The following is a 15,381-nucleotide window of genomic DNA, read 5'->3' as shown; positions in this document are numbered from 1 at the left end:
AACCGATTTTACTAACTTTGTTAACCCTATAAGGTTATCGTGTCATTTTTAGTGCACAGTTTAACCTTATCTGAAAGTGTAACTGTCATTCTTTTTTTATTTTTGTAATGTGTAGGGACAGTGATACTGACCATTTTTGTAATATACTTTAATTACTGAAATTGTACATGTCTATTAGAAAAATAGCTCTAAGGCCTAGGTCACACGATTGTTTTTTTTGCGAGTGTACGGGCTGTTTTTTTGTGTTTCGTATACGGAACCATTCATTTCAATGGTTTCGCAAAAAAAACGGAATGTACTCCATATGCAATCCGTTTCCGTATTTCCGTTCCGTTGAAAGATAGAACATGTCCTATTATTGCCCGCAAATCACGTTCCATGGCTCCATTCAAGTCAATGGGTCCGCAAAAAAAAAACGGAACGCATACGGAAATGCATCTGTATGTCTTCCGTATCCGTTCTGTTTTTGCTGAACCATCTATTGAAAATTTTATGCCCAGCCCAATTTTTTTCTATGTAATTACTGTATACTGTATATGCCATACGGAGTGTACGGGCTCGTTTTTTTATGTTCCGTATACGGAACCACTCATTTCAATGGTTCCGCAAAAAAAAAAAAGAATGTACTCCGTATGCATTCCGTTTCCGCATTTCCGTTCCGTTGAAAGATAGAACATGTCCTATTATTGTCCGCAAATCACGTCCCATGGCTCCATTCAAGTCAATGGGTCCACAAAAAAAAACGGAACGCATACGGAAATGCATCTGTATGTCTTCCGTATCCGCTCTGTTTTTGCTGAACCATCTATTGAAAATTTTATGCCCAGCCCAATTATTTTCTATGTAATTACTGTATACTGTATATGCCATACGGAAAAAAGGAACAGAAACGGAAACAAAAAACGGACTGCAAAACACTGAAAAAGCCATATGGTCGTGTAAACTAGGCCTAAAGTGTCCCATTTTGAGCCTTAGCAACGCTCCTCTGCAGGGGCGTAGCTAGAAATGCATGAGCCCCATAGCAAAAAAAATTTATGGGCCCCCCCAGCCCCCACATATCTATCGGGCCTCCCACCACCCCTTCCAAAGCTCCCACGCAAACACGCAATGCACCTACCGCACCCACCTCCTGTGCATACGGTAGATGTTTTTTTACCTTATTTTTCTTTTCATTAGTGCGGGCACTAATTGGGGGCATTCCTATTACTGGCGGGCAGAGCAGAGGCGCTCAGGATTAGCACAGCATCAATGATGTGTTAATTTTTTTTTATGGGGGGGGGGGGGGGGTGATGCCGTGCTAATCCTGAGCGCCTCTGCTCTGGCACTAGTTTGTGTGACCGTGACACTGACATGATGGAGCCTGGAGGGAGGGCCGGGGGGGACAATGTAAATGTCTGTACTCTGTATGTGACATGGGAGTGGGGCCAGGCCGCCAGGAAGGGTCGGCCGGGGGGGGGGGGGGGGAAATGTGACACACAACCCTTCCTGGCGGCCTGGCCCCATTCCCATGTCACATACAGAGTACAGACATCTACATTGTCCCCCCCGGCCCTCCCTCCAGGCTCCATCATGTCAGTGTCACGGTCACACAAACTAGTGCCAGAGCAGTTCATTGATGCTGTGCTAATCCTGAGCGCCTCTGCTCTGCCCGCCAGTAATAGGAATGCCCCCAATTAGTGCCCGCAAGTAATAGGAATGCCCCCAATCTTCGGGAACTCACCTCATTTGGTCGCGCTTAGGTGAACACTCACCTGCTCACTGGATTCTCCTAGGGGACTATTATGGGGGAACTGGAGAGTCATCAGTAGTGGACAGTGCGGGATTCTCTTAGGGGACTATTATGGGGGCACTGGAGAGTCATCAGTAGTGGACAGTGCGAGATGCTCTTAGGGGACTATTATGGGGGCACTGGAGAGTCATCAGTAGTGGACAGTGCGAGATTCTCTTAGGGGACTATTATGGGGGCACTGGAGAGTCATCAGTAGTGGACAGTGGTTCAGGCTGCCTGAAGGAGATTGCTGCTACCAAAGTACAGTTCACAGTCAAGTCACGCCCACTTGTATGAAGCCACACCCAGCTGCTCAGTACAGCTACAACCTCAGATGAGTAGACGCGTGTGCGGTACCGCAATCGTTTCCCCAGCATTGTTTACCCCATGGCACAGGCTGCAGTACGACACCGCCTTCTACTTCCTGGATGGGTGGGCACCATATGCCAGAGCTCGCCTCTAGCCCCCTAATACCACACAGCGCCTACCAGTAGCACCACCGCGAAAATGCTCCAGCCGATCACCAAGTCACCCGCCATTTCGTCGCTTCCTGCTTCAGGCCCGCCGCCAGATCCCGTGACAGCTGCTCCCGCCAGTAGCGGTGCGGCCGAATATGCGCTGCCTGCAGCGTCCAATCCGTTTACATCAGACGGCTACTTCCTGCGCACGGGTTCAAGGAGGCAGAGCCGGGACTGCACTGCAGAAGCGTCCCCGTCACCATAGCAACAAGGAAAAAACCTCCTCCCTCCTCTGGCTGAGCCTCCGCCACTCTGTGAACTTAGCCGCCGGCGCCGCCTGCGGCGCGCAAGTGTTGTAAACTACCCGGGCCAGGGATTTACTGCTTATCTCCTGGGGGGCCCCATGGGCCCCCCTGACTTAGGGGCCCGGTCGCAATTGCGACCGCTGCGACCCCTATAGCTACGCCACTGCTCCTCTGTCTTCTGTTTACATAAAACAGTCAGCGTTCAGCAAGTCTCCGCTGTTATGTAAACAGAAGACAGAGGATCGTTACTAAGGCTCAAAATGGGACACTTTAGAGCAATTTTTCTAATAGAAATGTATGATTTCAGTAATTAAAGTATATTACAAAAATGGTCAGTATCACAGACTCTATATATCACAAAAATAAAAAAAGGATGACAGTTACACTTTAAATTCTCCTGTTCAACAACCTATATCTGATATGTTTTTCACAGATCTGAGACAGCTAAAATGGATGCTGCAGGCAGTGCGAAGAAGAGAAAAATTGCAGATGAGAACAGGAAATTTTATGAGACCTGGACAGAAAAATTCAGCTTTATTGAAGAAAGGAAAGCTAGTTTGCTTAATTTGCAAAAGTGTAGTTGCGGTGCCAAAGGAATTCAATGTTAAGCGGCACTACGAAACCAAACATTCCAATTTTGAGCAATTTAAAGGGGAATTGTGCAAACAAAAGATCTTATCTTTACAGCGCAGCCTAACTGTCCAGCAGACTATGTTCACCAAGATATCTAAAGAAAGTGAAATGGCTATGGAAGTTAGTTATGAAATATCAGAATTGATTGCAAAGTCTTCTAGACCATTCACAGATGGTAAAAAAGCGCTTAATTGTTTCTTCACAGAAACTATGCCCAGAGCCTGTTAAAAAATGTGAATTTATTAGCCTCAGGCCTCTTTCATAGGAACGTGTGTCCCCCGTGCCCGTGCTGCGGACCACAAATTGACCGTGGGCCAGCTGCATGCGGATCGTGACCCCATTCACTTGAATGGGGTCCACGATTCGTCCGTTCTGCAAAAAGATAGGACAAGTTCTATCTTTTTGCGGAACGGAACCCAACGAAAGCCCTCCGTAGTGTTTAAGTTCTGTGGTTCCGTTCCGCACCGCATCTCTGGATTTGGGGACCCATTCATGAACGGGTCCGCATCCGTGATGCGGAATGGACATGGCCGGTGTCCTGTGTATTGCAGCCACAGGGGACACGGGCTCGTGTGCAAGAGGCCTCAGTCGTATGACTGTTCAACGCAGGATTGCTGATATGGCTGCAGACGTTTCAGGACAGACAGAAGAAAAGGCAAAAAATATATATTTTATTTTCTCTGGCGGCAGATTAGTCAACAGATATCAGTTCCACTGCTCAACTACTGGTTTTTATTTGTGGGGTCACCACAGATTTTTACAGTTTTGAGGGATTACTTGGAATGATCTCATTTCAAGGGCAAACAAAGGGAAGTGTTTTGTTAAGTGTTTTATTGGAATTATGAGCCAAGATGGATCTAGGTTTAGTAAGCTAGCTGGAATGGTTACTGATGGAGCTCCAGCCATGAAAGGGCCCCAAAAGTGATATGGTTCCTCTGTTACGGCAACACCTTGGAGAGCACAAGCACCAGCTGATTCAGTTTCATTGCATCCTCCACCAACAATCCCTGTGTGGAAAAGAGCTTGGATTTGAAAATGTAATGAAAGTTGTTGTCAGTGATGTCAACTTCGTAAAATCGCGAAGGACTTAACCGTCGGCAGTTTAAATCTTTTCTAGAAGAGATTGATGCTAAATACCAGGACCTGGTTTTTTACACAGAATTAATGTGGATGAGCCGGGGGAAAACCTTGCAACGTTTTTTTTTTTAATTGTTAGAAGAAATAAAATAATTTCTTGTTCAGAAGGATAAAATAGTTGAAGAACCACAAGATGACAAGTGGCTGTGTGACCTTGCTTTCTTGGTAGACATCACACAACATCTGAATGCACTGAATTCAAAACTACAAGGGAAAAATCAGCTTGTTAGTAATGTTTGTAACTATATCTTTGCATTCCAGTCCAAGCTAAAATTGTTCCAATCTTACCTTGAAAATGGCAATCTTGTGCATTTCCCAGCATGTAGACTAAAATGTGGCGGTGACGCAAGCATGTCGGAGGGTGTAGAAAAACGTGCACATCTCCAGTTCATATTTGAGCACCGACTCACTGATGTTAAAAATAAGAAAAAGGGTTTTGAGATGTTTGCAGACCCCTTTTTTAGTTATTCCTGATGAAGCACCCCCAGAATTTCAACTGGAACTCATTGATCTTGATTCATGTGACAGTCTACGAAACAAGTTTACGGAAGGGGATTTACTTAACTTCTATAAATGTGTGCCATGAGATGAATATCCAAAATTGTGTGAAAGAGCAGCTACTTACACTCACCTAAAGAATTATTAGGAACACCATACTAATACGGTGTTGGACCCCCTTTTGCCTTCAGAACTGCCTTAATTCTACGTGGCATTGATTCAACAAGGTGCTGATAGCATTCTTTAGAAATGTTGGCCCATATTGATAGGATAGCATCTGGCAGTTGATGGAGATTTGAGGGATGTACATCCGGGGCATGAAGCTCCCGTTCCACCACATCCCAAAGATGCTCTATTGGGTTGAGATCTGGTGACTGTGGGGGCCATTTTAGTACAGTGAACTCAATGTCATGTTCAAGAAACCAATTTGAAATGATTCGAGCTTTGTGACATGGTGCATTATCCTGCTGGAAGTAGCCATCAGAGGATGGGTACATGGTGGTCATGAGGGATGGCCAAATTCGGACTCTACTATTTGAATGTCTCAACAGAAAGCGAGACTCATCAGACCAGGCAACATTTTTCCAGTCTTCAACAGTCCAGTTTTGGTGAGCTCGTGCAAATTGTAGCCTCTTTTTCCTATTTGTAGTGGAGATGAGTGGTACCCGGTGGGGTCTTCTGCTGTTGTAGCCCATCCGCCTCAAGGTTGTGCGTGTTGTGGCTTCACAAATGCTTTGCTGCATACCTCGGTTGTAACGAGTGGTTATTTCAGTCAACGTTGCTCTTCTATCAGCTTGAATCAGTCGGCCCATTCTCTTCTGACCTCTAGCATCAACAAGGCATTTTCGCCCACAGGACTGCCGCATACTGGATGTTTTTCCCTTTTCACACCATTCTTTGTAAACCCTAGAAATGGTTGTGCGTGAAAATCCCAGTAACTGAGCAGATTGTGAAATACTCAGACCGGCCCGTCTGGCACCAACAACCATGCCACGCTCAACATTGCTTAAATCACCTTTCTTTCCCATTCTGACATTCAGTTTGGAGTTCAGGAGATTGTCTTGACCAGGACCACAACCCTACATGCATTGAAGCAACTGCCATGTGATTGGTTGACTAGATAATCGCATTAATGAGAAATAGAACGGGTGTTCCTAATAATTCTTTAAGTGAGTGTATGCCTGCCTGTTTGGGTCAACATACCCTTGTGAACAGGCATTTTCTATTAGGAACATTAGCAAGTCAATATTTAGGCGCAGAATTACTAATGAGAATCTTCAGTCAATTCTGCAACTATCCACAACTGAGCAGAGACCGAACATCCAAAAACTTTCCGCGCGGGTGACCGCATTGCACCTGCACCCATTCATTTCTATGGGGCTGTGCACATGAGCGGTGATTTTCATGCATCACATGTGCGTTGCGTGAAAATCGCAGCATGCTCCATATTGTGCGTTTTTCACGCATAGAAGTGAATGGGGCTGCGTGAAAATCGCAAGCATCCACAAGCAAGTGCGGAAGCGGAGCGATTTTCACGCATGGTTGCTAGGAGACGATCGGGATGGGGACCAGATCATTATTTTACCTTATACCATGGTTATAAGGGAAAACAATAGCATTCTTAATACAGAAAGCCGAGTGAAATAGGGCTGGAGGGGTTAAAAAAAAATATAATTATAATAATTTAACTCACATCATCCACTTGTTCGCGCAGCCCGACTTCTCTTCTGTCTTCTTCTTTGATGACCAGAAGGAAAAGGAACTGTGGTGACGTCACTGCGCTCATCACATGATCCATCACCATGGTGATGGATCATGTGATGAGCGCAGTGACATCACCACATGTAAGTGCGCTGCGGATTGGGTGAAATGATCCGTCATGCAGTACATTAAATCTGTGAACAACACTCTGCTGTCCAGAAACAATGAATCTGTATGAGGATGAGAGATGGTAGTAGCAATGTGAATGAAGCTCTTCACCTCAACTGACAAGCAGGCAGTTATTGGGCAGGAACAGTCAGGGCCATCTTTAACAAAGGGCAAAAGGGGAAGCGGCCCAGTTACTCCTGGGGGGCCCAAGGCAGCTGCCTCTTGAGCCCTGCTGGCCACTGCCCCGGGTGTCAGGCTGTCAGCTACACAGGGGGGTGCTGCCATGCCTGCCTACCGGAACTCCAGGCAGCGTACTGTGAGAGCTGTGTGATTTTCTAGGACCTTAGATGACATCATCACCATGTGACCAGTAACCTAACAATATTACTGGTCACATGGCTATGAGTTCATCAAAGGTCCTTTCTCTCTACCAGGAGTGTTGCTGCAGGAGAAGTTTCCCATAATTGTGTAGCTTTTTTGTGTGAAGATTACATCAGGAAAAGGTGACAGGGGCTGTTATACTAATATGCTGTAAGCTACTGTATACTGTGGGGTGCTATACTGCTTTACTGTATACTATGGGGTGCTATACTGCTCTACTGTATAGTGTGGGATACTGTATAGTGTGGGGTGCTATACTGCATACTCTGGGGTGCACTGTAACACTAGGGTGAGCCGAGCCCTGGTCTCCTTACTGCAGAGTGGTGCCCACTTCTAGCCTGAGCCCAGCTGCCCAGAGCACTGATCCTGAGCCGCTGGAGTCCTCAGAACTGGAAGTATTTACAGTCATTCACTGGACTCTACCAGATGTGTGGATTTTTTGTGTGTGTGTGTGTTGTGGTGGAGGCCATGATTGCATGCTAGGGTGTGGGAAGGTGGGATCCAGGTCATATTCGTTCTGTGTGCGTTTACAGAATTAGGCCTCCTGTGTGGTATTGCTATATGGATGCATCAACGTATAAACTAAATATTAATGACGCAAAAACAAGTTATTCGTTTTCCTGCAGTAAACGGTTACAGTTTAAGCAGCAAAAATTTTTGGGTGGCCCCAGGAGGCAGAACAATACGACCCTCAGACCAAAATAGGTTGTGCACCCCTGTTCTATACCCTACATACATAGAGGGTCTTATAGAGGGGGACAGTAATAAATTTAAAGCCCATCTGTCAGCAGATTTGTACCTATGACACTGTCTGACCTGTTACATGTGCGCTTGGCAGCTGGAGACATCTGTGTTGGTCCCATCTTCATATGTGCCCGCATTGCTGAGAAAAAGATATGCAAATGAGCTTCTAGGAGCAATGGGGGTGTTACCGTTACACCTAGAGGCTCAGCTCTCTCTGCAACTGCCGCATCTTCTCCACTTTAATTGACAGGGCCAGGCGTGATGACATTTTCACTGCCTCTTCTCAGAAAACTGCATTTTGACTTTTCCTCTATTATACCTCCTGGAAATGCATGGATAAGGCTAGGGCTATGTGAATCCTTTTCATACTAAAACTGTTTAAATATAGCTAGTAAACCACAGCTGCAGACCAAAGGAATACACCAAGTTGCCTGCAGCTGTCACTCAAGGTAGCTATCCTAAGGGCTCCTCCACACGAGCGGATGCCATGCGGGTAATCCGCTGCATGATAGAGTGCCAAGCCCCGCTACGGACAGCAGACACAGAGCATTAATAGGATTAATAGTGCTCCGTGCCTCTCTGTGACCTTTTTACTACAAAATCACGGTGACAACTTTATCTCACTGTGATTTTGTAGTAAGAAGATCACAGAGAGGCACAGAGCATTATCAGTCATGTTACTGCTCCATGTCTCTGCTGTCCGGAACGGGGCTTGGCTCTCTTTCACGCAGAAGATTACCCCCACGGCATCCGCTCATGTGAAAGAGCCCTAAGGGTAGGTTCACAAGGAGTTTTGTAGAAGGAAGTTTTTCATAAGCCATAAGTAGATTTGAAATTATTTGGAAATATAAAAGGAAGGATCTTTACTGCTGGATCCACTTCTGGCCCTGCCTCAAACCTCCTCCCAAAAAACTCCATGTGAACCTACCCTAAATGGAGAACTGGGCATTATCATTCCCCTAGTCCTGCCCAGTCTGTACTGCCAGCACTGATCAGTGTGTAGGCACATGCCCCATTGATATGGGGAATGGTAACACCAAGATGTCAATCATACATTTCCTTGAGGAGTAACAGAGCAGCAGTACCAAGCAGAATAAAAATAAAAGATGCTGCTGACTTATTTTATGTGGTATCCAAGTATTTACAACAGAAGACTTGTCAGGAGAGGTGCCAGGCCCTCAGGCTCAAGATTTTACCATTGTCATCACGTAGTACTAGCGTTATTCTGTTATCTCTGCAGCTGAAGAAGAAGATCCTGGTGGAGGAACTCCGAGATGAACTAGAAAGGAGCGTGAAGTTAGACTTTGCCATCAGCTATGATGGGACACAATACGGCTCGGGAAATCTTCCTCTGCAGAGAAACCTCAATAGACTCCTGACAGCACCGTGACAACTTGTAATGTCTTAGCAACAGTCCCATGGACTATATCCTGCATCAGATACGGAAAATTCCATCCACAATGTACTAGATTTTGTTCTTAAAGGCACATGGACACATCTGGGACAATTTTCTTTTGTTATGATTGCATTTTACTCATTTTGGGCTAAAAATAATTTTTTTCTGTTGGTCTTTATTAAAAGTTTTCAGCAGTTTTTGAGGTGCAGGGGTTGAAAATCAGTCTGTTTGCAGACTATCCTTTCAGCTGAAGGATCATGTGAGGCCTTATCTCCTGACCTCAAACACTCATTTAAGCCATATTCTTAAGGGTTTGATAAGAGTTTAGCCATACTGTTTATGAAGTCAGGAGATCAGAGATAAGGCTTGAGCCATCAGCTGACAGGACTCCCAAATAACAGTCTGCAAACAGACCGATTTTTAACCCCTGTAACTCAAAAAGTCTCAATAAAGAACAATTTTAAAACAATTGAAATTTTTTTTAGCCCAAAATAGCTTTTAAATTGAATCAATTATGTAACCAATAAGGTTAGATTCACACACAGCTCTTACCATAACACGCTGCATTTTTTTTATGCAATTTTTTTCTACAACTGATGCACAGGTTACAGAAAAATCCATAATGAAATATAGAACGTATTACCTAAGGTCAGTGGAAGTTGCAGCCTGTTCTGGGTGTGGCAATTTTTATGGCATTTCCCAACAGACAAAAAAAATGCATGTTTCTAATAAATTAAAAAAACTAAAATTGAAATCACCAAAAATGCTCATTAAAAACTTAATGAGTGCAGGAAATTCATGTTTTTTTTTTTTAAACAAGCGTTTAGAGGAGTATATTGAAAAAAAATTTGTTTTCTTTGGCCTTAGGCACACGACAGTACAGCGTTTTGCAGCCTGCAAGTTACGGATCCAGAAAATACGCACATTTTGCGAAACGGAAAGTCCCGCACCCTAGATAGAAATACCTATTCTTGTCCACAAAACAAGAATAGGACATGTTCTATTTTTTATCATGCAGGGCTACAGAACTGAGCAACGGATGCAGACTGCACGTGGAGGGCCGTCGGCATCTTTTGCAGCCCCACTGAAGTGAATGGGTTCGCATCTGAACCACAAAAACTGCTGCTCGGATGCATAGTAAAACAGCGGTCGTGTGCATGAGACCTTAAACAAAACCCAGCCTGTGTTCCTTTTATAATACTTATACTGTACAAGTTTAAAGGTGTGTAAACATTTGCAACTCATTTTTGTATTGCTCCGATGCACCTCGGACAGGGGTCAGCAATCTTCGGCACTGCAGCTGACTACAAACCAACTCTGCGTAGTCTTCATACATCTGCTCACTACTGCTCGTGTACGTTAGGAAAAATAGGGGATGGATGGAAGGGAGCACGACTACAGGACCAGACTACACATTTATTGTAGTCTGTAACCACGGAGACACACGAGTGTGTATAGGAGCTGTGGGCGTGAAACGGTAAATTTACAAAATTGTGTCTTTTATTAGAATTTGTTTATTTTATTAGATATATGTAATAAAGAATTGAAATGGTTCTATAGGTGTAGCATATACAATTATAAACAAGTGCACAAATTAATAAATCTGATGATTGTATCATTTGACTTCACTTTTTATATACAGTATAATGTGTGTGGTACTTGGATTTTTGGTTAATAAAATGTGATTTGCTGAAAAGAGAAGACTTCAAATCCTTTATTATCTCCAGAAAGATTGTGTATTCAGAGTTATACGAGCTTAAAAGTAACAGGCCTTCTCTGTCTGATTTCCCTATGGCAACACTCCCTGCCCCTTTCATGTGGCAGCACAGTGTAAGGGCTCGTGCACACAACCGTGTGCCGGCCATGCCCATGCTGCGGACCGCAAATAGCTGTCCGCGATGCACAGGGACCGACTGTGTGCCCGGCCTATGCAGAAGCGGACCCATTCACTTGAACGGGATACGCGATCTGCATCCGACAGTCTGAGTAGTACATGCACCACTTTTTTGCGGTGCAGAAGCAGGAACAGAAAACCAACGGCAGTGCTTCTGTGGGCTGCCGATCCGGATTTCTCCTGGATTGCAGATCCGTTCAAGTGAATGCATATGTAATACGTACTGATCCTGTAAAAAATAAAATAAAAAATAAAGTTCTTGTTTGGCATCCATTTTCCGCCTCCGATCTGTTTTTTGCATGCAGGAATGCCCCCCATCTAAAAGAAATTGATCTCAGATGGAAAGGGCTCAAACGGATGCCAAACTTGAAATAGGATCCGGTTTTCATAGGATCCAGTTTTTTTCGGATCAGAAAAACTGAAAATAAAACTGAGATGTGACCCATCTCAGCCAGTCAGATCACATTTTTTGCTTCCTTACCTGTGTAGGAATAGGAGAGCTGAATCCGGATAATGTGCCTTGAGAAATTGTGACTCTGATAACACATAGAGGAAAATAAAATAGCAAAGTTTTTCTCACTCCATAACCTCTAAAAAAAATAAAAAATCTTATTCTTGTGCCAGGTTAAAAGGAGCCATATGAAACAGAGGCATCGAATGAATGCAGGTCCTCAGGGGTGGGTCTTGCCTCCCCCCTTCAGGCTTTGGCATAATACAATGGTTTGGATTTGACATGAGGCTGAGCTGCAGGATCAAAAATAGCCACATGAACAAAAGGAAACGTTTGATTTTCCAATCTCAAGCATTTTTGAAACAAAGATGAAACCAAATTAATGCAAAAACATGAATTCCCCCCTAATAAGAAAAATATTGACCATTATGATTTGGAAAAAACTTTTTTTTTTATAAAAGGCAATGTATAGGACATAAAAAGTTCAGTCCCACAATACAAGTCTGCAATTAGTACCATACAAATAATCCAAAAAACACAAATATATACAGCGCTAATGTATTTACACATATTAGAAGCCATGATATAAAAGGGAGGGTTGTTTTATTTATTTTTTATATATACACACACACAAGACATTATTTTATGCAAAAAAAGATAAAAAATCTGTCAATAAAAAATCTACATTTGATACTGGTGAGAGGTGTGGACTTACACGAGGAACCTGTGAAAAATGAATCCAAAGTCCGTCACAAAATCGCCTTCTGACATTACAGCGACATATGAAATGCTGTAAGTTGGGAGGGTCCGTCAGTCCTGCAGAGGTCTGAGGATATATTTCTGACCTGCAAACTGGACTATAAACATTAGGTAGGAAATCACCGGAATCCTGGTCACTAATTACAGAGAATTATTTTAAAATTAAAATTGTCCTTCAAAGTGTATGCTTACATTTTCCGGGTTATGCCACTGTGAAAAATAAAAAACTGACATCATATAGTGCATGACAATCTCTTTCTAAGGCTACTTTCACACTACCGTTTTTTTTTTTTTGCGGATCCGTCATGGATCTGCAATAACGCTTCCGTTACAATAATACAACCGCATGCATCAGTCATGAACGGGTCCGGTTGTATTAGGTCTTATATAGCCAAGACGGATCGGTCATGAACTCCATTGAAAGTCCATAGGGGACGGATCCATTTTCTATTGCGTCAGAGAAAAACGGATCAGTCCCCATTGACTTACATTGTGCTTCTCGCTCCACATCCCAGGACGGACAGAAAACCGCTGCAAGCAGCGTTTTAGTGTCCGCCGGCAGAGCGGAATGGAGACGGATCGGAGGCAAACTGATGCATTCTGAGCGGATCCTTTTCCATTCAGAATGCATTGAGGGCAAAACTGATCCGTTTTGGACCGCTTGTGTGAGCCCATGACGGATCTCACAAACAGAAAGCCAAAACGCCAGTGTGAAAGTAGCCTAACAAAGCTAGACCCAGCCCTGGGCCTCACATGGATCCAGAGATCTCCACATTCATTGCTCTGCTAGATTTATATCACGCTGACAGATCAAGGGGAGCATCCTTTCTGTGCTGCAGCTCATGGGGCGTGTCCTTTCTGCTTCAGCTCTCTCCCTGTAACTGCCACGGCTTCTAAAAGCCGATATGGCTGGTCGCAGTTGAAGGATGCAAACTGAGCATGTGCGACCACCTAAGTAGGCGGACGTGCACATAATTATAAGGGTACGACCTCACTGTGCAGCTTTGGAAGCCAAAACCAGGAGTGAATTGAAAAAAATTGAGGAAACTTATCTGTCCTTTATAATTTCTCTACTTTTACGATCCACTCCTGATTTTGGCTTCCAAACCTGCATCCAAAAACTTGACTGTGTGGCAGTAGCCTAATAATTAAACACCAGGGGGCGCCATTATAATGAAGTAAAAGGAATATCTCACAACGGGAGCATTTTTGTAAAAGAAAGTAAATTATAAAAGCAACTAGTTTTTTTATGCTACATTATATAAAAACAATATTTAATGGTGGCACAGCCCCTTAAAAAAATTCCATCGTATTGTGTATGCGAACAAGCAAGATTATTATTTTTTTACGTTTTTCCCCTGTCCAAAATGGAAAGAACAGTGGGAGGGGGTGTGGCCAGTACTATCAGACAACTTTATCAAGACCGAAGACAAAAAAAAAGTCACAAATTTCCATTACATTTATTATGGTGTGCACTAGTCTTAGGGCTCATGCACACGACAGTATTTTGCGTTCAGTATACGGATCATATACTGAACCATTCATTTCAATGGTTCAGCAAAAAAAACTGAAGTGTCTCCGTGTGCATTCAGTTTCAGTATTTCCGTACCGTGAAAAGATAGAACATGTCCTATTCTTGTCCGCAAATCACGGTGCTTGGCTCCATTCAAGTCAGTGGGTCCGCCCAAAAAACGGAACATACGGAAATGCATCCGTATGTCTTCTGTATCCGTTCCGTTTTTGCTGAACCATCTATTGAAAATGGTATGCCCAGCCCAATTTTTTCTATGCAATTACTGTATACTGTATATGGCATACGGAAACAAAAAAAACGGAACGGAGCTGTAAAAAACGGTCCGCAAAACACTGAAAAAGCAATACTGTCGTGTGCATGAGCCCTTAAAAGCATTGCACATGGTTAGAAAAACATGGCTGTTTCTGCCTCTTCTAGAAACAGCGCCACACTTGTCCACAGGTTGTTTGATGTATTGTGGCTCAAATGGAGCCGAGCTGCAATACCACATACAACCTGAGGAGAGGTGTGGCGCTCTTTATGGAAGAAACCAGCCATGCTTATCTTATCCTATATAACCCCCTCTGATAAATCTGCCTTTGTGTAGTCTGATCATGCAGTCACGTGTTACTCTTTCGACTGGCCATAAGTAATAAAAAGAGTGAGCAGAGGGGTTGGAGCACTACACGACTGCCGGATCAGACAACCCAAAGGGTCTCCATGGGAGCTGTAACACAGAAGACGCTAGCATATTTGCAATCAAGACTTTTTACAAAGTTGCTTCCTTAAAGGGTTATATTCCATCTAGACTTTTATGGCAGATCCACAGAAAACGCCAGAAATGTCTGATGGGGGTAGATCGCGGGATCCCTGTTCTTGAGACTGGTGCGGGTAGCAGAGGTGGGACATACAACTGGTCGACATCTATGGCCTATTTTAAAAGTGCATTAAAAGCATAAAATGATCATTAAGGGGGTTCTCCAGGAATTAAGAAAAATATGAAAACACTTAAATATTACTTCATTATAAATAAATTCCCAAATACCTTTTATTAGTTATAAAATAGCCAATTTTGTCATTAGGAGAAATAAAATGGCCGCCATCCTTTTAGTACAGACAAAACCTGCCCTAGTTACTTCCAAGCACTGAGCTAAAGAGCTGCCTCAACCTCCTCTCTGCTTGTCAGGAATCACGATCCTGAATACAGATAAGATCTTTAGCTGAATCTCTGTAGGAATGGAGTTCATGAGGAGACATGACGTACAGAGACGAGGGTGGGGATGTGGTAATGAGCAGCAGCACTTGTATGCAGTCTCCATTACTACAGCTTGTCCTGTCTGTCCTCTCTGTACTTCATGTCTCCCTAGGAACTCCATTCCTACAGAGATTGAGCTGAAGATCTTATCAGCTGTATTCAGGATCATAATCCCTGACAAGCAGAGCAGAGAGGAGGATGAGGCAGCTCTTTAGCTCAGTGTTGTGAAGAAACTTGTGTTATTAGGGCAGGTTTTGTTTGTACTAATAGGACGGCGGCCATTTTATTTCTCCTAATGATTGCTCTCCAGACAAAACGAA

General features: G+C 43.7%; 1 protein-coding gene across 1 annotated transcript in view; it reads left to right on the top strand.

Moving 5' to 3' along the window:
- Nucleotides 1–9,796, top strand: part of LOC122935917 (spermatogenesis-associated protein 7 homolog) — a 288,666-nt gene extending 278,870 nt beyond the window's left edge. The window contains exon 11 of the mRNA XM_044291865.1: nt 9,034–9,796. Coding sequence (XP_044147800.1) covers nt 9,034–9,183 — 150 coding nt within the window. The 3' untranslated portion in view covers nt 9,184–9,796. The remainder of the gene's footprint in view (nt 1–9,033) is intronic.
- The last annotated feature ends 5,585 nt before the right edge of the window (nt 9,797–15,381 follow it).

The sequence above is a fragment of the Bufo gargarizans genome, chromosome 4, assembly GCF_014858855.1.
Source record: "Bufo gargarizans isolate SCDJY-AF-19 chromosome 4, ASM1485885v1, whole genome shotgun sequence".
Taxonomy (NCBI): domain Eukaryota; kingdom Metazoa; phylum Chordata; class Amphibia; order Anura; family Bufonidae; genus Bufo; species Bufo gargarizans.
Note: the sequence above shows the minus strand (reverse complement) of the source record. Positions and strands in the feature narration are given on the sequence as shown.